Here is a 26,296-nt window from a genome sequence, read left to right on the forward strand (position 1 = left end):
CTTTAGAACCGTGAGGCTGAGTTTCAAATTTCTCAAAGCTTCAAGAATTGGAAGATCAAAGTGCTTAGCAAGATCTTCCAAAGCGATATTGGCAATATTAGTAATTTATATATGATTTTAAAGAAAAAGCAGTCAACTAATAAGAAAGCTAATGCACATTCTTCAAAATATTCCAGATGACCGACTTGATTGAGGGCTACTTTTGCCCAAATGCAATACAATCTGTACACGACAGCCGAACCAACTACCGCCCACGAAAAGGAAGTTAAAGCTTTGACTAAATTTGATATCTATTTAACCGAGAGGGTGTTGAACAGTGTTGAAAACCAAAGCCCAAGAACTCTATGCTCTTTGAGGAGCGCCGAATTATAAACAGACGAAATCTGAATTCTAACCATTGGAATACAAACCGCAAATTTGACCAGGCCAACTACTCTAAAGCTAGGGAGTTGGGTTTGAGACCACTTGCCAAAATATCAAGAGCTAACTCTTAAATTTATTTGATACAAGTGTTATAGTTTTGAGGGTAGTTATTAGATCCGGATTTTATCAAGCAATTAGATCTGAATTTCAAATATTTGGTATAATCAATTCAATCTCAAAAAGATGGTATAACTTGAATAAGATTTTTAGTCGTTAAAAAAAATATCTAATCGTAAGCTTATAAGTTTATCTACATGCCTACCTTATGAAGATGAGAATGCGACTTCAGGTATTCAACCTTATCTTATCCCGTTGCCATCCTTACCCCTAATCTAAACTAGATATTTAATGAATTTTCAACCAAATATTAAAAAGAAACTCAATATAGAGTCCATATGAATTTCAAATCGAATTTTGGTAGGATTAGTTCTTTTTTTTTAATTATTGATTTTAATAAATATTTTTAACAATAATGTATAATTTTGAGTATCTAACAATATAATAATATAATAATATTATTATATGATTAAATATTATATTTTTAAAATTATTTAATTATATAATGATGTTATTCCCCATTGAGTGGACATTTGGAAGGTTTGAAGAGGAGCTTTGCTGGAACAAGTTGGCCATTATTTAGTTGTTTTCAAGTGGGCTGCCAAAGGACTCTGCATTGAGGCAACAGCGGTATATAAGCTGTTACTTGTTGGCTGCCAAGAGTCTGGTTTGCATTAATTACATGTGTCCCATGAGATGTTGTTTGTTCGTCTTGTGGCTGAGGGATGTCAGTCCCCATTTGAGTGTTACTGTTACCTTTGTATGTAAGTTCGATGCTTGTATACCGTTGCCTAAGACAGAAGTTCCATAAGAGAGAGAGAGAGGAAGAGACCAGATTTTGCCCAATTGAATAAATTAAGCTAGATTGAAAAAGAAAGATGGTGAATATAATTCAACTAAACTATAAGCACTTATGATGAGTATCAATTAATATGTATCACTTTATAATTAGATATTATTCTATTTTTAATTCAAAATCAAAAAATCATATGATATCACATCATCAATAATATCTAAAATAATACATATTATAAATTCACATAATTTTTCTGTTTCCATAAACAATATGAAAAGTTCAATATCTCCATCTAAAATTTAAAGGAAAACAAATAAGATTGATGAATACTCTATCCATATAACCTAAACATATGCAATATTAAGGCACAATGTAATGTAAGTTTCACACAAAAGCAAAAGTTGCATATGCTTAATTGCACAACTAGCTGAAAGAACTACAGAAATAACAAAAAAAGTTAGCCTTCAAAATTTCCAGCTTCATTGCTTATTCACTGCCTTGATCTTGACTCAGCACGTCGAGCTTCATCTTTTGTTGAAGGGAATAGCTCAACATACCTTGTACCTATTGTCATCTTGTCCTTGCACATGGCTCTCCTAGCATCGTCTGCAGATGCAAACTCTACAAATGCCTCACCAGTAGCTTTCCCATCAGGGCGGCATGCAATGTGTATCCTATCTTCAATAAGCCTGAAGTCCTTAAAGAATTCAACAATTTCAGATTTCTTTACAGAAAATGGGAGGCCGCGCATCTTTAAAATCTCAGTGTATTCCATTTGATCTTTGTCATTGAATCTCTTTGCACGAGATGGTGTAGGACTTCCATGGTAATCATTATCAGAAATTCCTTCATAATTCACCTCTGCAGCCACAGCACTGTAGTAATCTTCTCTCTTGCACCTGAAAACTTCCACATACCTACGCCCCATGTTTTGTCTGTCTCTCTGTAAAGCAAAATCAACCTGCACGTATCCAGCAAAAACAACAAAAGCCTCTCCCGAGAACCGTCCATTCTTGTTGACCAGCAACACATCCACTATGTCTAGTCCGGCAAAGAACTTGAAGATGTCAATATCAGTGCAGTGGAAAGGCAAGCCTCTGAGACGAACCACAGGAAAGGAAGGGGGCTGAAAGCCACCACCATAGCCATACAGTTGAAAGCTACTTGAGTTGCTGCTCACTGCAAAGTAGGGATTTGAGTCCATCATTCTTTGTCTCTTTGAGCCGACCACGTACCCATCCGAAACCCCCCCGCTTCCAAACATTGCCCTTCAATTATCCAAACCCAAAAGAAAAAAATTCCCCACTCAACCTGTTAATAAACCAAACCCAACCCACTTTTCCCTGATACCTAATGTCTAATCCTACTTTTCATAATTTCAAAGCAAAGCAAAGCAGAAACACAATTGGTCACAATGGACAGTAACAAATTCTAATCTAAGTGATAGTAGTAGAAAGGCAGAATAGATCATGCATATTATATAGACCACAAATAAATGGGGAAAATAAACCAAAGTCAAATAACATCATCCTCATTATTTGCATTCACAGTATGCCATTTAATACAAACAGAAAGCAAAGAAAATCATCTGAGTATGACATGAATGGAAGAGAAGGCACCAAGTATCAGGCAAATTTACACAAAATACCGAACAAAAGACATGCACAAAGGCAGGACATGTAGAACTAATACACTACAACATAAACTAAAGTAATAAATCCGTATCAATCTTAATAATTCACCTTTAATTTCAGCTATTTACAGCCTTATTGTATCTTTAAAACATAATGACTGGTGAGACAAACAGAGACTATATAATTTACACTTATATGCTCTGATATGGATAGAAGATAGAAGAAAACTTGTAAGAATAATACTGTGAACATTATCAAACTATATCATTTCTTTTCACCCTCATTCCAACTTATTTTCCAATTCTTATAAATTTGTTGTTCAATTTCAGGCAGAACTTATTTGTCTGAAACCAGTGTTTGGCTATTGGGCCCTTTCTTTTGTTTGATTCAACAAAGTGCATAAGCATTATTGTATATCTAACTAGCTAAGTGCCATAGGTTCGGGGTCTTCAGCGAGTTTTTTGGATGGACTTGATACTACCAATTTTATAAAACATCTTTAATAGGTTAGAAAATTTAGCATAGAAATTTAAAAAATCATAGTAACTACATTTACAAGTACAAATATCACAAAACCCTTGTCAAGGTACAGAGTTAATAAACATTCTTTACAGAATCCATCTTGTCCCTTAATTTCCATATTGTTCATATTTCTAGCATTAATTCTTTAAACACATCACCTTGCACACGCTTTCAACTGAAAACAAATAAATTTTAAGGGCCGTAATCCAATTCAAGTCTCTACATTAACCAGCTCTTCCATGCTGGAAATGTTTGCCAAATATCACCATTATTGACTAGGTTGCTGGTATCATCAGTTAACTAGCTTTCTCGGTGTACTTTAATTATCTGCTATTAAAATAAAACCTAAAAATTCAATAAAAACAATTCTTCTATTAGAGCCAATTAATTATAATCACAGACTAATATAATCGGAAAACAAAACAAAAAAGAAATAAAATCAAACATGAAATCAGGTCCGCATAATCACCAAAACACGAACAGAACAGCCAAACTGACAGAAAAGGATTAATCATAAACATAAGAGCTTACCCCCTCGATCCGTACATGGCTCCTGCCGTTGATAATTCTTCTCCTCACTCGCCAATCTTCGATAAAATAGAAGAACCCTAGACGAATAAAACGCAAACTTGTCCGTTCTATTTCTCGCGTTACGGCACAGGGCTTTAAATTGCCAAATTTTATTAAATCTTCGATTTGTGTTTAGTTTACATAAATAGCCTTGTATTTCTTTATTTAAGATTCAAAACGACAAGATGATGAGGTCAGGTATGAGGGTGGTTTAGGGAATAGAATTGTTTCTTGAATGGTAATATAGAATAAATATATATTAAAATAACTTCCACAGCATCGCGATCACCACCTCAAGGACGACCCGAAGCCCTTTCAAAGTCAACAATCATTATCAATAACAGAGGCACTCCTTGCCAAACGATCAAACCAAGTTTTGTTACAATGGTAAAACCATATTTATGGTTGATAAAAAATTTAAATATTTATTTAGATTTTAATTTATTAAGACATATTTATAAAATTTTTATTAGGATTGGAGAGATAAATTTATTATTTTATCAATAATATTAAAATTATATTTTATTTTTTTTAGTTGAAAAAACTAATATTTTTTTAAATTAAATTTTAAAAAATTTATTTTTTCCTCTCTAAAATTTAACCAGTTTGTTCAACGAATGGTGGAAGAACATGACCGAATTGTCCAAAGATGACCTTGAGATGACAACCATCGTTCAAAGATAACGATCGTGGTCCAAATCTAAGGCTATTTGGTGAATTTGAGACTATATCGTTTGTAATTCATTCCACTTTTTCATCAAGTTATTTTATGGATTCAAGGATATGTACTTTAACTTCATTATCACTTGTATGTGCACACTCGCCTACTATGATAGTGATGTGGCATTTGTGATTGATGTTCCCATGAACACTTTCAAAAGTCTCACGCATTACAGGGAGAGCTATCAAAACAAGCAAACTCACTTACAAGCTCACTATCTTCTCCTGTAGTATTCGTTTTGATATCATTACTACGGTAATCATTCACATTCATATTTAGTTATATTTCCTTTCGTTTTCATCTTCTTTCGTATTATTTGTAATGTAGATTCACCAACAATAACCAATGATCTTATCTTTAATTCGTATATAACTCAATCGGTCAAAGTCATTCTCTCATCTATTCACTTGCCCAATCTTTCTTCACTAGCTCAATTCACTCACATGAGTCAAGTATGGTTACTTGAAAGTGAAATTCAAATAAGTTAACCAACTTGGAAAAAAATCTTCAAATTTGACAATCTCAAGAAAGTTTAAAGACTTATGTTTTGCAACACTCAAAACCTTGATGAATAATATAATGTTTTTTTTTTTTTTGTTAACTTAACTCTTATTTTATCCTTTTTCTTTTGATCAGAGAATAATGGTGGTTTTGTCCTTCATTGTTAGTTTTCCTTTAAGCCTTGGAGTTTTTTTGGTCAATTAATATAAATGTTTACTGTTTGTGAATCCACTATAGTGTTTTTTCTTTTCTGTTTGTCAATTAATAGTAGGCCAATTTGCCACTCACTACTGCAAAATTGAATTTACATATAGACTGGAAAACAAAAAGAAAATAATGTAGAATAATACAGAAAAAGGTTATGAAAATCCCAAAATAAAAAAACTTGCTGCGGAATTATTCTGTCTGCAAGAAATGCAGATTACTAGTCCTTACTCTACTTGAAGAGTTCACAAACATATTTGCTAACCCTGGTGGACAATATAAGCCAAGGTATAATCCCAACCTGCAGTTAAATTACAAAGATCAGTAGAACATTCATAGACATCCATCTGCATGATTTTCTTTTTTTTTTTTTTTTTCTTAATAAGCAACCAGCAGTCTACAAGGAAAAAAAAACATGTTAGTGGTCATACACCAAGCGCAGAGGATGCAACACTTTCTATAGTATAAATCTTGTAAGCTCTAAAATTTCAGGAAATACTTAGTTGAGCTAAGTTCCCAACAAATCAGTGAATTAATATATAATATTAAAAAAAAAAAAAAGCATAAATAGTTCATGCCAAATTGACTATCGAGTATCTTCACAATAATCCTCTGTTTTATATTTAAACTAGACCCAATAAGCAGAACAAATCATGAATCACCAAATGAACCCACTGTTAGTGATAAAGTTTAAATTAAATATTTGACTTCGTTAAGCAAACACAAGTAAGAGAAAAAAATAACCCACCATGGGAAAAGCTCAGTCATGCGTAATAAAATATACAAAGCGAGACATTGCAAACATATTTACCAGAACATTGTTATTTGAAACACCTCCAGTTCTCCAAGATAAAAATTTCCCTGCAAAAATGTATTTATAATTGAAACAAGCTACAGCCAGATACATACCAAATGACAGATCCTTCATTTCTCAATGAATAAACATCCACCCTCAACTTCTCCCCTCATTCAATTTTTATATAGGCTTCTTTTTTATGGTGAGGCAACTATCTTATTTATAATTTGTAAAGTACAACATTAAGCTTACCATCAAAGTAAGAGCACTATGGCACCGCGAATGCTGGACTCAGATAACATAGATGATACATACCTAAACAGCTAGGAAAGAGAAATAAGAGAGATTCAAGGCATTCCTGGAAGATAGAATTTAATTACCAAAAGGTTGCACAAGTGGCCGGGAAACAGCAGCTATGGGAGTCCTCCAAAACCAACAAATGAGCACAAAATATACAACAACCTATACAACCAAATGAAAGACTTCTTAGGACCTCAAAGATGGAAAAGGAATAAACTTCTAACAACTTAATATGAACAGAACCACCTTTGAAATTGACAAAACTTTCAAATATAGATCATAAGACGATTTTATCTCCCTGCACTGTAATTCTTTATCTGCATGACAAGTAACAGTGTTATAAATTTCTTACAAAAAAGAGAAATTATGAATTACATTTATACAACTAGGGTAAAAACATGAAAGGCGAAAAATAGCAAAGCACAACAGAAGACTTTCCAAGATTCATTCCATTTTTTTTTATAGATTATCAAGAAAAGAGACCTCAAACCTTCAATTTCAGGTAATTATGATTCCTAAAAAGTTCCTAATATGAAGTTAAGTAAAAATAAATAAGTAAATAAATAAATAACAGAAGTCTTGGTTATGTAAGTGGGGAACATCATGGCAAAGATCTCGAGTTTAGGTTGGGATGTGTTCAAGGAGAAGCCAATAGTTTTCAATAGATTGGATTGCCACTCATTTGAAAATTTTCTCCCTGGCAATCATGATTCATCAAACTCCTCTCAGAATATATCAATTCTCTCCTCTGGAATGGCTTTAACCTCCGATCGGTTAAAGCTCAAAGGAGCCCTTCCAAATATTGAAAACAATATACAAAAGATGAAAGTTGTAAACTTCAGGCATAAACAGCTCCTCCATCAGTCAACTAACATGCATCTTTTGGGCCTAAAAGAGTGTGATGAATGAAAGCTAATATATAAAACAACCATCAGTATCTAATTGTGGAATCTTCTGCAACCCTAAGTAACTTTTAAGCAATATATACCAAAAGTAAGGATTTCTTCATGACTGTTCCTCATAAATACAAACATTATAGCTAGAAAGGCAGAGAGACATAGTTCAAGCAGTGAGTGTACTCCTTTTCTGTTTGCAAATTCTCCTTTCCTTCCTTTTTTAGGACTAATCTTAAGAACTTATAATCAAAAAATCCAGTTAATCAAAAGCAGCGCCTCACCTTTGTAACATCTAACTCCAGCACCCTAAAATTGAAATCCTCCTCCTTGTCAGGATCTGTTCTTGCTCTCTTAACCTATCGAGTCCACCATTCAATCACATAACTGTTTTTGTTTTAACCTAAATATTTAAACCAAAACACTCTCTAACATAATGTGAGTGAGATTTGGCCCTATCAAGTTCACTTTCAATACTGCAAACACACTATATAGAATCTAAAAGCTAAGAAAAATTATTCTATGTGCTTCTGACACACCTCCTAATCAAACATTAATTCTTCTACATAAGCTGCCATGAAATCCCAAAAGACATGACAAGTCCAAAAAATAAAAAATCACATAAACTTTGGCAATTAATATCTCAAAGAAACAACTAAACAAATTCGCTAAAACTAAAAGTAGCCTCACGATTTGCAATTTCCTTCTCCTTAGCAGCTGCCAACCTCCTCAGCTTCACAGCTTGTGCAAATGTTGATGGCCTAAAATCAAATAAAACACCCAATGATACAGTTGTAACCATTAAACATCATATCATCAACAATCCAAACCTTTTGTTCAACTGTGATGTTTGAAAACGCCAGCATAAATTGTAACTAGTAATTTTAACCAAAGATGCAATTACCAAGTCATTGTTATTAAGTATAAAAGGCTTTCAATTGAACAAACGATTATACAAGCAAGTTGCATTTCTTTCAGAGCTTGATAACAAACAAGATTAAGTGAACAAACATACAACTATTAAAGGGGAAATTATAGAAAAAAACAATGCCCATTAAATCAAAATTGATCTACGCATACAATTCTATTGTGTGAATTATACTTGTACTAAATCGAAATTTGACCACTCACTGCGACAAAGAGCTGGCCTCTTTCAAAATTTGTTTTATTTCTCCCCGCAATTGCATTTCTTTATCACTCCTGTATCCTTTCTGATAAACGCCACCGTATCAAAATATGAGCATCAGAAAATCTGAATATTAATACATCAATGATGGATTAGATTATGAAAAGCATTTACACGGAATTAATTTGTTACCATCTTCCGTTGCTGGACCCATCGCGAAACGTACTGAAATGCGAAGACAATAAGTAAAATAAGCGGTGCAGCTAGAGGGCTTTCCTGTTTTCCTATGATTTCTTCCTCTCTCATGACCATCCTTGTTCACGGAAATCTTTTTAACGAAAATTGATAAAACTCGACCCCTATCATCGCTGGTTCACGTTAAGTATTTTACTTTTCGGATCTCTGATGCGGGTCGGGTTGTGCTTGGGTCGGATCACCCGTTGGACACATTGCATGTAAAAGAATGCCATTGTTTTTTTTATTATGGATCATTTCATTTCTAATTCAAAATATCAAATCACTTAGATATTTAATTATATAATAATATATTATTATTAGTATATAAATTAATATTTATTATTAGTGTATATAGTTTTATTAAAATCTTAAACTATAAACACTCACGTGAAATTCAAAAGCACAAACTGATATTTGTTTGGTGCAAATTTTTTCAAAATAACACCAAAAATGATACAATCTTGTCAAATCTAATAAATAATTCTAGACAAATTGAATATTTTTAAATGTGATTGACAATCTACTAGAGATGATAATTTCGATCTAAATTTAGAGTTTCCAACTCTCCCCAACCTTAACAGGGAGGAGATTTTTCGATAGAAATAAGAAAAGGAAAGGAGATAAAGACAAAAAAATATCTCTACAATATGGGACAAGAATACATGTGTTCTCATCTCATCTCTTTATATTAATATCTGTATTTAAAATACTAACATATTCTTATAATTTTAAATTATTTATGTTTTTCAAATTTATTTATATTTTTGTTATACATATTAAGATAATTAATATATGATATCTGTGATATTTGAAATAGTGGGTTATGTTTAATTTTAGTTAATTTTATTATTTAATATATTTATATTATGTTTTGAAAGTACAAAAAGAGGATTTTTTTTCCACAGAGGTCAGGACAGGGAAGGGATGAAGAAGAGATTTTTCGTCACATAGAGATGATGGAAAATTTTGTTTATCCTAATAATAGGGACGGACCAAGAATGGAGAATAATATTTTGTGTAAAGATGAGGATGGGAATTGAAATCTCCTCCCTTTGCTTTCCATTGTCATCCCTATCATCTGCATTGCAATTTTTTTTTACATTTTTTGGAAAAGAGAAATGATATTTTGAAAGAATATATTTAATTTAAAAATTCAAGAGATGGAGCGATGGGAACATGTAATTTCATCTAGATGGGAAATAGTAATTTACTCAAGTATAAAGTATCTCATCTCACTTGTATTTAGCTGCATAAAGAAAATCCATATTATATGCACTCATTTTAAATTCGTAAATAAATATATATTTATATATATTATATATAATTAAATATTATTTTATTATTAATTTAAAATCACTAAATTACTTAATTATATATATAACTGTGTATTTGTTTATATAGTCAAAGTAAATATATATAGTTTTGTTGATAAATAACTAGCACATAATCGACATTGTTTACTAATAAATTGTTTGAATTTGGTTTGATTTCGTAGCTCGAATTAATTGTTTAAATTCGTAACTTGATTCGGTTCGAATTAATGGTTAAAATTGACAGTTCAAATTCATAGTTTGAGTTCATAGTTCATTAATAAAATAACATTGTTTTATTTAAATAATATTCAAAATTTTTGATTCGAGCCATAAATTAGAGTCGAATCGAATCATATTTTTGAATTGTCAATTCAAATTATTGAATTTGAACTGATTCGACTTATAAATTTGAGTTAAATCAAATTATGAATTCAAACTATTAATACAAATCGAACTAAATTAAACACCTCTTAATTTAAATTTGGTTTAAATTAAAAAAATAAGTTAAATATTTTAATATAAATTTAATTTAGATTTTAATCAAACAAATTTATATTAAATTAAATTAAGTTAAATTAACTTTCAAACCTAAATTAGCTTGGATCATATCCACGCCTACTTTCAAGGCAATCCTATTAATCCCTCGAGTCGGCAACAAATTGACATATCTAACCTCAATGGCTGCAGAGTTAATGGCCACGTGACGCAATCTTTCATTCACTTCAACAAGGAAAGCACTGACGGACCGTCAGTCGTCTGGCCAATGAAAAATGACGTGGCAGTTCATTTCAAAATCCCGCCTAAACCCGGACTTCAATTTATAATTTTGTTTCTTTTGTAAGTTTCCCAAATAATCCTTTCGTTATTTTCGCTACGCTCTTTAACCGAAAAAAGGCCCCTCGAACGCACAAAATAATAAACAAGGAGCAAACAAACACAATTTACAAACCAGCACATCGTTTGACATCTCTCAAAAACCCTAATCGCTCCAGGTAACTCGGCGAGTCTCTGCGGCGCTGTCTCAGTCCGAGTCACACCAATTTCCTTGCCATTCTCATGGTTTTTGATTTGTTTTTCGCGCAGGTTTTGTCATGAAGGGAGGAAGATCAAAAGCGGAGGACAACGGTAATGATACGAAGTAAGTTTTCGTTATTGATTTCTCGTTCTTCGTCTCCGTAGATCTGATTCGCATACGTGTAGTTATTAGTAGGCTTGAGTTTACGATCGTTATTATGTTGCACGTTTCGTTTTATAGGCTAAAGAGCAGAGGCGCGAAAGCCGGAAAGCGGAAGGCAAAGGCTGCGAAGGATCCGAACAAGCCTAAGAGGCCTCCTAGTGCTTTCTTCGTTTTCATGTAAGAGTTTTTTTTTTTTTTCTAATATTATTTTTCGTCGTGAGTTTATTTATTTACTTTGTAATTTTTTATGTGAAATTAAGGGAGGAGTTTAGGGTGCAATTCAAAAGAGAAAATCCTGACAACAAATCTGTGGCTGCTGTAAGTAATGACATAAGCAATTACAGACACTGTTCTTTTTTTATTTTTCGGGAAACTTATATTTGTATATTTCACATTATTTTTACGGATCAGGTCGGCAAAGCTGGTGGAGAGAAATGGAAGTCTATGAGTGACGCCGTTAGTATTATCAGACTTAGTTATAACTTTTTAAATTAATTTTCATAATTATTTTCTTAATCTGTTTTTTTCTTGCGATATCAGGAAAAAGCTCCATATGTAGCTAAGGCTGAGTCAAGAAAGAATGATTACAACAAGAGCATGAAGGCTTACAACAAGAAATTGGTGAATAAATCTTTAATACTTTTTTTCACATAAATTTAAAGTATGAAAATTTTGGTGATTGATGGGCTTTCTAAATTTATAATAGGCTGATGGAGAGAATGGGGTTGAGGAGAATGAATCTGACAAGTCAAAGTCTGAAGTGAACGACGAGGATGAAGATGGCAGTGGCACTGCAGAGGTTTGTTTTATTATTATTTTATGCTTGAAACAGTACTTAATTGCATAAAAACAGTGAAAAAAAATAATACGGGTTTCAATTAACTGTGCTGTTTGGATTTGTAGGAGGATGAAGATGATGATTAAAGAAAGGCAGAGGAGGAAGATCCATGTGGGACATGAGCAATTTAGTAGAATTCCTCATAACATGATAACCCCTAATTAATGTTTTAGATTAGATTAATTAGATTAGTCAAAAACAAAGCACAGAGAAAGGACTGGTTTCAGTGCACCCTATCAGGAATTCACTGAGAGCACATATGCTTATATACTAATTTCCCTAATTTTTAATGATCTAGTTTCAGTCTTTCCTTAACTATCTTGTTTGTTATTGCATCTGATTTATTATTGAGATCATTTGTACTTGTGGAAAGATCAAATAATTCTGCAAGTATCTCGGTTTTAGGACTAGTGTCTTGCCTCTATATCATGGTCTCCTTTGCTTTTTGACTTTTTTTTTAATGAAAGTTCTGTTGACTTGGAAATTGGGTTGGCATCATTGTTTGTGGATTGCTAATGTGACAGGCGATAGTGAATTTGGAAACTTATAGTATTTCAATTTCTTTTAATTTTTTGTTTCTTTCTTGATTATAATATAAGATTATATAGCTGAGCAGATTATCTGTACAGTATGAGTGGCCGATTGAGTTGCGAATGAATTGTTTTCTCATTTGTTTTCTTTTTTTACTTACTGAGGTGGAAATTCGATTAGCCACGCATGGTTTTGGTGCCTTGCGGGGGGAATGTTTATTTACTTCAATCGATATTGAACTTGCTTTTTCGTAGGTAGCTTATGCATACAAATTGTAAAATTTTAATTGATAATGGTGTTACTGAGTTGTCATAGTACTCGGGTAGTTACAGAGCTTGAATAACACTTTGTAAAAATACAGGTACATAGCTGTATGATGCCATATGTCTCTTCCCATGTGTTGTAGTTTGGACCCATAATGTATGACTTTAAAATGAGTATAACATATGATCTGTCTTAATAAGACTGGATGATTTATTTGTTTATTTTATTTTATTTCTGCTATAAAAGTTATTTACTCTAATAGAAACTGGACTTGTTTTTAAGCAAGTTTAAATTTCTTACCTTATTGAGTTCGTTAATAAATTCTTTTGAAGCAAAGGGTTTATTATCTTTTAAAAATTTAAATATCTATTTATAGATTGTTATCTTAAAAACTAATATTTTTTTTATATTTAAGTTTTAAAAAGTTATATATATTTTTTTATAGTTTCAATTTTTTAGTAAATTTTTTTGACAAGCAATGGCTCCTCTTATGCTCTTCGAATGATGTCTTTCTTTGGTACTGTCTCTCCTTCTAGGTCATCTCTCTTGGCATTGTTCATTTGTTTGGACAATGAACAATTCATTTAGATGAAGATTGATTTCATCTTTGTTTGGACGACAATGAATTGTCTAAGCAGAAATGATTTATCTGGTTTATTGTCTAAACGAATGAGTGACAATAGGAGAGATGGTTGGGAAGGAAAGATAGTTTTAAAAAAGGAGAGATATCATTAGGAGAGCATCGAAGAAACTGCCATTTGTTAAAAAATTTATCAAAATATTGAATTCTTAGGAAAGAATATATAACTTTTTAAAACTTAAGAATAAAAAAAAATTGTTAATTTTTATAATTTTGAGAAAAAAATAAGATAAAATTTAATTTTTTTAAATATTATTAATTAGATAATAATTTTATCTCTAGAATTAATGATTTTGGTTAATATTTGAGATTTTAAATGGTTATAAAAAGTAGGAAGAGTAAACTTGGTAGGAATAAGCGGTGTGGCCTTCTCTTGACAGAATGTTTTAATAATCATTTTGTGTTTAAGAGTTACGTCATATTTTGGATTTGTCTTCCAAATATGTGGCAGCCATATATTTTCAAGCGTAAATTTGTTTCTAGCCCAACTTTTGGATAATTCTTTTCCACCCCTGAAACCTAAAAATGAACTTTTTTTTTTGGACTAAACCTTTCCCACTAACAAGAATGCCCCTTATATAAATTGAGTTTTCTTTCAGTGTCACCCAATTTCAAAATTTCAGCCAATTTTCTGTTCGTAATTCCGTAACAAATCAGACCAAACATCACATACATTTAACCTCCATGCATTATTCTAAGTTTTTTTGTTCATTTTCTGTCATCATTGGAGCCATTATAATTTTCTGTCAATGTAAAGCTTGAATTTGTGTTTTCCAGTTATTAAGGGAGGAAGAAGTAAGATTTTATTATTTCATTTTTTTCATTACATATTAATCATGATTATCCAAAAAAATATTGTGTTGATCTTGATTATAGTGGTTTATGCTTGGAAGTTTTGAGTTTTAGAGTTTTTTTTATTGAAATTATGGTTTTGGGATTGTTTAATTTGTTAGCATCGAATTATTGGAATTTATTTGTTATAAATAGAGTTTGGAGTATCATTTGAATAGATTGAACGAGACTAGAGTTGATTATATTGGTAATTTAGAGTCAATGCTAAACTTTGGAACAAGGAGGTTTTTGTTTAAAAGAAAAACTAAAGGGTTATATAGATATTTATCATGTATTTCATAAAGTAGAATTGGGGGTGCATGTGTTAAAATTAAAAGCTGGGGAGGCCAAAAGTTTATTGCAATGCTGTTTAGCCCCAAATCCAAGATTTAACGCTAGAAAGTTCAGCAAAAATACCGAACTTCCTATCAGACGATAAATTGGAATAATTAGAAGGGAGGGTTATATAGTAACTTCACTTTCTAGCTTTAGTAAGTTTAAATCAGGGTTGTATTGTAAAATTAAAAAGTTAAGAGGGCAAAAATAACACCGCTAGGGAAAATGACTGTAAGCCCCTTAACTTTTAAATAATAATTTACCCCATATTCAAAGTTTGACGTGGGTTGTATTGCAAATTTTGAAAAGCTAGGAGGGGTAAAAAAAGTTTGATCACTGGATATTTAATTAAAACCCAATAAATTATAACTATTTTAATTACTGTCTAGACATCCAATTTGGCGTTAAGGTGTATTTGCAAATTTACCAAGCCAAGTCATAAAAAATGCAATTTGTCTGGTTCGTAGTTGTGGGTTTAGGTGGCATAAACTCTTGCAGTTTTACAGCAAAAATTCCCTGAGCTTAAAAGAAAGTCATAAAAAATGCGAAAGTTCATGCCGCTAGTGTACCTATGGGGTTATGTGAACAAGTTTTTGGAGTAGGGGTTAGATGCAAGATTTAGGAGTGCAAATGTAACATTTTAGGGGTATAAGTGTAAAATTTTAAATTTTATGGGTTATTCATCAATGACATTTAAGTGAAAATATGTTGAAAGTTGAATGAAATTAAGGGAAAAGAATAATGTTTTTATGATGTTTTAATAATGTAACAAACACATAGGGTTTGAATTTAATTTGTTAAGTTATTAGTGATACTAACAAATTAAAAAAAAAAGTAGATTTTTTAGAACATAATGTCAATTTGGAAAATAAAATCCAAGAGTCATTCTATACAACTAGAGCTACCTCTTGTCAAGTACCAAAACACCTACCACTTTAAGACACATGTGACAATTAGGGTTCATAAGAAGGTCATAACAAAGCTTCAATTGAGATTCACTAAGGTGTAATAGAGGATATGTTCTGGCAGACATGCATAGAATATTTTCTTAATTGCAACGTCACCCAATTTAGTGGTGTATTGACTCATTTAGTCTTTACGAAAGGAATAAGTTTTGGGGATATTAATTAAAATAGGCACCTGCATCCCCGTCTAAACCTTTTTCGGCAATAATTACTCCGTTTTACCTTTTTAAGCAAACCAACTGTTTCATTCCAAAAATACCTTTCTTCTGATTTTTCAAACGCAACGCTTACGTTCCGCCGATTAATTCATTACTTTTCAATAAAATCATTAATATTAAATTACCTTAAATAAAAAAAATTTATAAATTAAAAAAGAGATCAATATATATAAATTCTTATATATAAAAAATAATGGATATATAAAAAATAATACGTTTTTCTTTAAATTACCAGTAATGAAAAATAGATTAAATTTTATTTTTATAAAATAATTGATTTTTATATATAAAAGATAATAGATATATTTAAAATGATACCTTGTGTGTTTTATTTTCAAACAGATTGCGCTGAAGAGATGCAGGAATTTTGAAAGGGGTGCTTTGAAACCTTGGGAAAAATTGAGAAAGGGTGCGGAAATGGTCGTTAATTTGGAAAGGGGTGCAGAAACTTAGCGGAAATTTGAGAAAGGCTGTGGAAATGGTGGATAATTTGGAAAGGGGTGCGGCAAACCGTGAAAGGGTGCGTGGAAGGTGTGAAAATTGTGGAAAAGGTGCAGCGGCAAGTGCTGAAAGGGTGCGAAAATGGCTGAAAGGGTACGGTAATTTCTGAAAGGGTGCGGCAGTTTCTAAAAGGGTGCGAGAATTATCGAAAGGGTATGTTAATTTCTGAAAGGGTGCGGTAGTTTCTGAAATGGTGCGGCAATTGACAAAAAAAGTATGGCAATTTCTGAAAGGGTGCGGGAATTATTGAAAGGGTGCGGCAGTTTATAAAAGGGTGCGAGAATTGCCGAAATGGTGCGGGAATTACTGGAAGGGTATGTTAATTTCTGAAAAGTTTCTGAAATGGTACGGCAATTGATAAAAAAGTATGGTAATTTCTTAAAGGGTGCGGCAATTTCTGAAAGGGTGCGGGAATTGTCAAAAGGGTGCGGGAATTACTGAAAGGGTGCGGCATTTTCTGAAAGGGTGCGGGAATTACTGAAAGGGTACGACATTTTCTGAAAGGGTGCGGGAATTATTGAAAGGGTGCGGGCAGTTTTTAAAAGGGTGCGAGAATTGTCGAAATGGTGCGGGAATTACTGAAAGGGTATGTTAATTTCTGAAAAGTTTCTGAAATGGTGCGGCAGTTGACAAAAAAGTATGGTAATTTCTTAAAGGGTGCGGCAGTTTCTGAAAGGGTGCGGGAATTACTGAAAGGGTGCGGCATTTTCTGAAAGGGTGGGGGAATTACTGAAAGGGTGCGGCATTTTCTGAAAGGGTGCGGGAAATACTAAAATGGTGCGGAAATTGCTAAAAGGGTGCGTAAGTTTCTGAAAGAGTGCGGCAAACTGAAAGAGTGCGAGAAAGGGTGCAGGAATTACTGAAAGGGTATGGCAATCCCGAAAAGGGTGCGGTAGTTTCTGAAAGGGTGCAACAATTGGCCAAAATATATGGCAATTTCTAAAAGGGTATGACCGTTTCTGAAAGGGTGCGGGAATTATTGAAAGGGTGCGGTAGTTTATAAAAGGGTACGAGAGTTGCCGAAATGGTGCGGGAATTACTGAAAGAGTATGTTAATTTCTGAAAAGTTTCTGAAATGGTGCGGCAATTGACAAAAAAGTGTGGTAATTTCTTAAAGGGTGCGGCAGTTTCTGAAAGGGTGCGGGAAGTACTGAAAGGATGCAGCATTTTCTGAAAGAGTGCGGGAATTACTGAAAGGGTGTGACATTTTTTGAAAGGGTGCAGGAAATACTAAAATGGTGCGGCAGTTTTTAAAAGGGTGCGGGAAATACTAAAATGGTGCGACAATTTTTAAAAGGGTGCGAGATTTGTCAAAAGGGTGCGAAATGGCTAAAAGGGTGCGTCAGTTTCTGAAAAGGTGCGGCAATTACCGAAAGGGTGCGGGAAATTTTAGAAAGGGTGCGGCAAGCATTATAGGCACGTTGAAGGTGCAGGAATTGCTTAACGGGTGCGTGGAAGTGTGCGAATGGGTGCGTGGATGGGTGCATTGCATTATAATCTAACGGGTGCGTGAAAACCCTAATGTTCAGAGACTTGTGCATGCATGCACAACTTATCATTTTTAATTTTAAACCTTTATTAAGACGTTAATAATTAATTATTTTTTATATGAAGAGAATTCAATTCTTCATTAATATTTAGGTAGGGTAGATTTGTGGCAGATGAAAGTATTTACTGCAATATTAAGTAGATAAATCTATGATTATCTACTTTCTCCATAAACAAATTATTGTTATTTCACAAAGATCTCTCTCTTTCTTTATTTGTTATAACTTCAATCTCACCTTTTTGATTTTGAATCCATCCATAAGAAAGAATGGTAGGAGTGATGTTTATGCTAGGATTCGGAGGAGAATGGCGCAACGATGAAGGTAATCACCTCAAATATATCGGTGGGTTGCAGAAATTATTTTCAGCTGATAAAAGAATCAATTACGAAGGATTTAAGGAAGGAGTATGCTTTCGTTTAGGTATCGATCAAAGTTTTAATGAAATTAAAATTTATATGCCGAATCCAACCAAGTTTAGCGATACACCTTATTTATTGAAAGATGATTATGATATCCGAATGATGATGCAGTTATGTAAGTCTCACAAAAAGTCTCCCTTTTTTCTTGAAGTGGTTTTACAGCAAAATGAATTTCCAGATATTTATCAGCAATATTCACAACTGGATCAAGAGATTCATCAAGGCATCCGACAAAATCCATCAGTCGAAATTCATTCCATGGATAACATATATACACAACCAGAAAGTGTACCAGAACATATACCAGAAAGTGTTCCAGAAAGTGTTCCAGAAATTAACAGGATAAATACAGATGGTATTGAGAACGATATTTGTTGGAATCCTTTTTCTCAAGACTTGGCATATGGTGAAAGAGGCCCAGAACCAATATGGGGTACACCTGAAGGCTGTTATCAAACAGATGATATTCCAAGAAATGATATTAACCTTCCAGAAGAAAATGAATATTGCGGTTTTGATAACGTGGGTGCTAGAGATTATAATGGTGCAGAAATGTGTGATAATGTTGTTGATGATGTAGGGGTTGGTACGTCAGTGACAGCACCTGAAAGTTTAGTTGGTTGCAATCCATTTTTTGGTGGTCCAGAACCTTACAGAGATGTTGAAAATGAAGGAATTACAGTTCATACTGTTGCACCATCACGCGACAAATTCAAAGTGACAAACCAGTTTGCATCTAAACAAGTTTTGAAAGATACATTATATAGAGATGCAATAGAAAATGGTTATCAATTCAAGGTCTCGAGCTCAAATAAAAAGAGATGGGATATAAAGTGTTTACATCAACAATGCAAATGGAAAGCGGGAGGGAGCAAGTTAAGTAATAGCGATGTATTTGTCTTACATAAATTCGGAACACATACTTGTCCTCGCGATATGATAAGGCCTCATCACAGGCAAGCAGGTAAAAGGGCACTTGGAAAAATCTTACAGACCGTATTTACTGCTGGGGATCGTGTGTATAGGCCGAAAGAAATTATAACAGATATGGCAGATAGGTTTCAAATTGATATATCTTATGCACAAGCTTGGCGTGCAAAGAATTGGGCGTTGAACGAAATTAGAGGTTCACCAGAAGAGTCTTTTAGATTATTACCACTATTTTGTTATAACCTTCAACAACGAAACCCTAGTACTATTACACAAATTGAAACTGACTCAAATAATCGATTTCAATTTGTTTTCATATCTTTAGGATGCTCTATTAGAGTATTCCGTGAGTATTGTCGTCCTGTTATTTGTATTGATGAAGCATTTCTGAAAGGTCGATATTGGGGTACACTTTTTATTGCTGTGGGGAAGGACGGAAACAATCAAATTTATCCAATTGCATTTGGAGTTGGCGGAAGGGAGGAAACAATGACTTGGACCTTGTTTCTTCGAGCGTTACACAGATGTATCGGCGATCTCACTAATCTAGCAATCATCTCAGACAGACACCAAGCCATCACTCGTTCTGTGAGAGAGGTGTTTCCGAATGCACATCATGGCTGGTGTAACCATCATATAAAAGGAAATATGCGTGCTCGATACAAGCAAACAAAACATATGGAGGGATTATTTTGGAGAGCGGCGAAGGCTTATCGAACAGAGGATTTTGAAGAGGCTTTGCATATGATTAAAGCTGAAAACCCCACTGCAGCTGCTTATTTGGAAGGGATCGACTACGCACGGTGGGCTCGTGCTCACTTTCCTGGCATCCGATATAACATTATGACCACAAATATTGCTGAATCGTTTAATGCTCTAGCACGACATGCACGTAAATTGCCAGTGGTTATGCTCCTTGAATTCTTGCGTTCGACTTTACAAAAATGGTTTTATACTCGTCGCAATATGGCAGGTACAAACCTCCTAAATTTGTTACTCTTTGCAGTATGATAGCTAAAAACCCTAAATATCTTTATTTTCTAATTTTTTATATGTTATAATATCTTTCAGATACTTGTACTCATCCTCTGACTTCGTGGGCTGAAGAAAAGTTAGCCAATCATATTCGCAAATCAGCTAATATGATTGTCAAACCAGTAACCATTGATAGATATGAAGTGTATAGTTCTGGTAGATCCGTCGCTATAGTCAATCTTACAACAAAAGAATGCAGTTGTAAAAAGTTTCAACTATCACAGATAGCATGCACGCATGTTGCAGCAATTGCCAGATTTCAAAACCTCTCAAATTGTTATCCTTGGGTAAATAAATATTACTCAACTGAATTTTGGAAAGCTGTTTACCAGGAGGCTATTGAACCTTTGGGAGATTCTTTCGAATGGGTACAACCTGAAGATATCCGTATCGTTAATCCACCACAAATGCAACAGCGACGTTCTGGTCGTCCATCAGAATATAATAGAAGACCATCAGAAGGAGAAGAAATCCATCAAGTTGAATGTAGCAGATGTCATCAAAAAGGACACACACGTTTAGTTTGTAAAAATCCCTTAACTGAGGCTACAACATCTTCATGATAATTTGGTCTCTGATTCATGACAATTTTTTCCTTTTCGCAAGTGAAACTTCATTAGGGGTTATGTTAATTATCAATGGTGGATTTAATTTGCTGAAGTGATGATTTTCTTTACTTTAGGGATATCTTTACTTTAAGCAATTTCTAAAACTTTTTTTTTTTTGCTGTTTCTAATAAATTGCCGCAATTATTATTATGTTTTTGCGTATGGAGTTGAGTTTAAAATTTTAAATATTTAATAGAATATTGAAAGATGAAGAATAACAGATAGATTTATATTTATTTTATATTTATGTTTTGATATTATTATAAAATGAGTAATTTCATTATGCATATTTATTTTTGAATATATGAATGATATATATGTGATTAAGTATTATTTAATTTTTATTATAATATGAATACAAATTTATCAAATTAACAGAATCATTTAGGCCAAATTTTTTAAAGAATTTGGCAGCATCTCCTTTGTATTTTCAACCATTGCCAATCTGTATATAACAAATCCAAAAGAAACTGCACTCCAATATATATATATATCCATCAATATATCCATCAACCCAAATTCCAACCACATCAACATATCAAACAAAATATGCATATAACTAAAACATATTAATCAAATTCATATGTTTATATGTAATAAAAAAAATCAAAGAATTGTATTCCCGCCATGCCTCCATATTCTGGATGCAACCATACAACGCATGACAGAAGCATTCGATGCCCTAAAAGTTAATCTCCTGCCAGTGGCGAGATACTCTAAAATAAATAATGAGAATATCCCGCAGTCACCGGAGGCAGTGCCTTGTTGTGGCACATCTATGCATCTCGTGATGGTCAATGGTTCTAACTTTGGCTCAAGACCCCGTGACTCCCAATAGTTGGTCGCATTAATAATAGACGGAAGATAAGAATAACGTTTCATAGCCTCTAAGAACTTTTCTGTAGAGTCAAAAAATGCTTTCGATGAATCATACACCGTCAAAGTCCAAGCATTTAAGTCTAATTCACCGCATGCCCAGTGTTGAGATTCATAATTGATCGGAATATAAACCTGTAATAAAATGAATTCATTACCATCAGTCAAAATTTATCTATTATATTTTATCAAAATAATATATAAATATCAAGATTCATAATACAAACCCGATCAACGTTAGCCCATGAGATATAACCTCTATGTAAGTCTGAATCATTTATCCCTTCAATCGGATCTAATAATAATCGTGGCCATCGATAATTATCTAATCTATAATCTTCTCGTTCTTTTATTATATGCGGTAACCACCCATCAAAAGAAGTTTCGACACAAGTCCATTTAGCCGATGGAAATGTATGTCGTAATACCACTAAATAACTATCGATATGCTGAAAAGTTAAATAATATTAAACTGATTAGCAAACATTATAAAAAAATAATAATATAAAAGTAATGTAACTTCAGGCTTTTTAAGATTAATATACCTGATCCATGAGCCAATGGTTATCTTCACATAATAGCTTCCACCATTTTATTTTATCGCATGGCCCATATAAATAAGTGTTTCCCAATCCCGGTTCGGGAGGGTCTCCGTACCATTGCAAATATTCCCATATAAGATTTGCTATATCCTTTCTGCAGGATGCCCCTATCACTGCCCGTGCACGACGATGTTCAAAAGGATCAGTGTATGGGCTCCGAAGTGCTTTACCCTTCTTCATTATCCTTCCACGTAATGTCCTTCGAGTAATGGAACGATGCTCTGTTTGAGTTTTATTTGTGACATCCATTGTTTGTTGGATATCCGTATCCAACTGATCAAAATACTCAAACAGAACTTCTGTTGGCTCATCCTGAAAATAAAAAACAAAACACTTATCAATTTCCAAAATAACATCATTCAATTATTCAAAAATATAATATATCATAATATAGTTTAAATATATATATATACCACTTCAGTTGGGCTTGATGGGTTTGAATGGTGCTTATGTTGAAGCTCGGTCAATTTGGCTTCTATGGATATTTGACGTGCTTCAAGTAGTGTTTGCCGCTCATCAATGCTTTCAAGTCGTGCATCCACTTTTTGCATAAACCCTTGTAGAAGCTCTTGAAGCCTATCAAATTTATCATTATCCATCCGGGTAGATGCACTTGGAATATTGCAAGTATGTGTTTCTTCAGCCGGTTGAGGCGAGGGCACATGACTACTTATAAATGAACTTCATCGCCTACGAACAGGAGTACTCCAAGGTGCAGGTTGGATATCTGGAGGGGATGTAATGCCATAAAGGATGTCTGGAGGGGATGTTACATCAGGTTGGATGTTTGGAGGGGATGAAGGTGCATCAGGAGTTGTATCAGATTCTTCTAAGCCATCAATGTCATTTATAACATCTTCGTAATACCATGATTGCCTCTCAACTTTGGATGCAATCATACGAGATGTGACAACATCCTAAAGATATTCAAATAAAGTTTATTAATAGAAGTTTAAAATGAACTAATAATACAGTAGTTTAGAGATGCATAAGAACTTACTTCAGAAGAGTTTAAAATACGATCCATGTCCTCCCAGCTTGGAACTTCTAAACTTCTCCATCTCAACATTCGAGGTATTATCTTAACCGATTTGCAGACTACAAATCTTTCCAAATTATTAAGCGTCTCGTATATCCAAACCTATCAATAACAAATACACAAATAATACTTAAAATAAATGAGTAAACATAAATACTTATAAAATATTAAAAAAGGGTTAATATTACCTGAAATGCTAACGTACATCCTCGTATACCGTAAGTTAATATTAGAATATCATTTGAATTCAATGGATACAATCTAGAAACTTCATTGTATTGTTTTACCAAAGCATCACCCAAAGATTTTACTGTCAGCTTCCAAACAAGTGTGCCCCAAGGATATGAATTAAAAGTATCCCAATCATCAAAAATACTTAAAATATTCTCTGGAATAGTTTTTCTATTATCGGATCCTAATAATGCAAAATGAAGTAGATATAAAGCAGATATTTTAATGGCATCATCATCATTGTCAATCCATACTCTTTCTTTAAATATTGCTGCTAAATCACCATAGGTAACAACCTTTTTACCTGGGAAATACTGAGATTTCAATCGGGATTTTCCTATAACCCTCCTCTTAACCATTTCCCTACTTAATTTTAATCTTGTTATTAAAGCAAATTCAACAGGACCAAATCTGCAGTCCACCCCGTTAAGCCGAAACCACATTTCCTCTCCCACCACTCCTTTGTTGATTTGACGAAATAACACAGAATGTAATAAACTGGAACTATGCTTCAAAGTCTCCATCTTTAAAAATTGCCCGAAGCAACATGTTTTAAACAATTTTTTCTGGGTATTTGTAAGGGCATTTCTGATTTCTTTGACAGTTTCCACATGATCTCTAACCTTTAACTTCGCCAAAAAATAATGGCTGTCATTATACCTCCTTTCCCCAGGAATTTCATTAACTCCATTATCCTAAAAAGCAATCAATATGTTGAAAAAATTAGGAAAAGGTTGAAAGGCTAATATAACTAATATAATGCAACAAATTGCAAACTGTGAAAGGGTGCGTGGATGTGCAAAGGGGTGCGGCAAACTGTGAAGGGGTGCGGCAAACGGTGAAAGGGTGCGTGGATGTGCAAAGGGGTGCGGCAAACGGTGAAGGGGTGCGGCAAACTGGGAAAGGGTGCGTGGATGTGCAAAAGGGTGCGGCAAACTGTGAAAGGGTGCGTGGATGTGCAAAGGGGTGCGGCAAAATGTGATAGGGTGCGTGGATGTGCAAAGGGTGCGGCAAACTGTGTAATGGTGCGTGGATGTGCAAAGGGGTGCGGCAAACGGTGAAGGGGTGCGGCAAACTGGGAAAGGGTGCGTGGATGTGCAAAGGGGTGCGGCAAACTGTGAAAGGGTGCGTGGATGTGCAAAGGGGTGCGGCAAAATGTGATAGGGTGCGTGGATGTGCAAAGGGTGCGGCAAACTGTGTAATGGTGCGTGGATGTGCAAAGGGGTGCGGCAAACATGTGAATGGGTGCGTTGCTGAGTGAAGGGTGCCTGAAAGAGCTGCTAAGGGTGCGTCGATGAGTGAACGGTGCGTGGAAGTGCTAATGGGTGCGACGAAACGAGTGAAGGGTGCGTCGAAGTGCTAATGGGTGCGACGAAACGTGAAAGGGTGCGACGAAACGTGAAAGGGTGCGTCAATGTGTGCGTGAACGGTGTGAAATCAACCAACGCAACGCAATAAATCCGGCAAAATCACATCCAAAACTAATACAGTTAAACCGGAAAACCAATCACAAACCCTAAACAACCACCAATCGATATACATACATCCAACCAACCAAACGAAAACCTAAATCTCATACAATGTGCCAAAGCCGAAGCGTCAATGCGGAATAATGCCGAATAAATGGTAACAAATACACACCTGAGACGACTGAGACGACTCCGACGACATTGCCGTAATTTTCCGACGACGGTTCTCTGACGGTGAATCGAGTGTGAGAAATTTTGGTTTTGCGGAGACGGTCGAAGTTTGGTTGAAGTTTTGATTTGAAATATTAAAGTTATTATAAAAAGTTAGGGCTAGTTTCTAACTCAAACGTTACGGGCCACGCGCCCAACAGTTCCACGCACTCTTTCAGAACATGCCGCACCCTTTCAGAAAATGCCGCACCCTTTCAGAAATTATTGCATCTCTCAGCAATTCCCGCACCCTTTCAGTAAATGGTGCACCCTTTCCACAATTGCTGCACCCTTTCAGTAAATGCCGCATCTTTTCCGTAATTGTCGCACCCTTTCAGAAGCTATTATACCCTTTCCGTAATTGTCGTACCCTTTCAGAAGCTATCGCACTCTTTTCGCACAATTTCAAAAGTTGTCACACTCTCTCCACACACTTTCAGAAGCTGTCGCACCTCTCCGCACCCTTTCAGAAGTTGTCGCACTCTTTCCGTAATTACCGCACCCTTTCACAAATTGCCGCACCCTTTCCGCAATTGACGCACCCTTTCAGAAGCTATCGCACCTTTTCCGCACTCTTTTAGAAGTTGTCGCACCCTCTCCGCACCCTTTCAGAAGCTGCCACACTCTTTACGCAATTGCCGCACCCTTTAAAAAACCGCCGCACTCTTTCAGAAGCTGCCGCACCCTTTCAGAAATTCTCGCACCCTTTCAGAAACTGTTGCACCATCCACGCACCCTTTCAGAAATTCCCGCACCCGTTTCCAGAGTCCCGCACCAACACCCATTTCCAAATTCCCAGATATCTTTGCACAACCTGAGAAGAAAACGCACCGTTTTCGATATAAAAAAATCAATTATTTTATAAAAAATAATATTTTTCTCAATTTATTATTTTATACAAATTAATCTGCTTCTCAATTTATACATTTTATT

General features: G+C 34.3%; 3 protein-coding genes across 6 annotated transcripts; 1 reads left to right on the plus strand and 2 right to left on the minus strand.

The window, feature by feature from the left end:
- Positions 1 to 1,487: 1,487 nt before the first annotated feature.
- Positions 1,488 to 4,116, minus strand: LOC123228241 (heterogeneous nuclear ribonucleoprotein H2-like). 3 transcript variants are annotated; one of them, XM_044653576.1, is made up of 2 exons: positions 3,964 to 4,116; positions 1,488 to 3,777 (listed from the first exon to the last, which is right to left on the minus strand). In XM_044653576.1, the coding sequence occupies exon 2, from the start codon at positions 2,538 to 2,540 to the stop codon at positions 1,767 to 1,769; it is 774 nt and encodes a 257-aa protein (XP_044509511.1). In that variant the 5' UTR covers positions 2,541 to 3,777; positions 3,964 to 4,116; the 3' UTR covers positions 1,488 to 1,766. The 3 variants fall into 3 exon arrangements, with proteins under 3 accessions (XP_044509511.1, XP_044509502.1, XP_044509519.1); XM_044653567.1 differs by having other exon boundaries at positions 1,488 to 2,544; positions 3,964 to 4,108; XM_044653584.1 differs by having other exon boundaries at positions 1,488 to 2,639; positions 3,964 to 4,091.
- Positions 4,117 to 5,512: 1,396 nt separating this feature from the next.
- LOC123213681 (protein GET1-like) lies at positions 5,513 to 8,918 on the minus strand. Of its 2 annotated transcripts, XM_044633150.1 has the most exons (7): positions 8,736 to 8,916; positions 8,549 to 8,628; positions 8,108 to 8,178; positions 6,771 to 6,841; positions 6,605 to 6,686; positions 6,240 to 6,289; positions 5,513 to 5,729 (listed from the first exon to the last, which is right to left on the minus strand). In XM_044633150.1, exons 1-7 carry the CDS (start codon positions 8,853 to 8,855, stop codon positions 5,661 to 5,663), a joined length of 543 nt encoding a protein of 180 aa, XP_044489085.1. In that variant the 5' UTR covers positions 8,856 to 8,916; the 3' UTR covers positions 5,513 to 5,660. The 2 variants fall into 2 exon arrangements, with proteins under 2 accessions (XP_044489085.1, XP_044489092.1); XM_044633157.1 differs by lacking the exon at positions 6,240 to 6,289 and having other exon boundaries at positions 8,736 to 8,918.
- Positions 8,919 to 10,945: 2,027 nt separating this feature from the next.
- Positions 10,946 to 12,423, plus strand: LOC123217209 (high mobility group B protein 3-like). Its single transcript, XM_044638044.1, has 8 exons — positions 10,946 to 11,085; positions 11,177 to 11,231; positions 11,349 to 11,447; positions 11,531 to 11,588; positions 11,682 to 11,726; positions 11,811 to 11,891; positions 11,977 to 12,069; positions 12,174 to 12,423. Exons 2-8 carry the CDS (start codon positions 11,185 to 11,187, stop codon positions 12,192 to 12,194), a joined length of 444 nt encoding a protein of 147 aa, XP_044493979.1. The 5' UTR covers positions 10,946 to 11,085; positions 11,177 to 11,184; the 3' UTR covers positions 12,195 to 12,423.
- The last annotated feature ends 13,873 nt before the right edge of the window (positions 12,424 to 26,296 follow it).

This window comes from Mangifera indica, chromosome 1, assembly GCF_011075055.1.
Source record: "Mangifera indica cultivar Alphonso chromosome 1, CATAS_Mindica_2.1, whole genome shotgun sequence".
NCBI classification, from domain to species: Eukaryota; Viridiplantae; Streptophyta; class Magnoliopsida; order Sapindales; family Anacardiaceae; genus Mangifera; species Mangifera indica.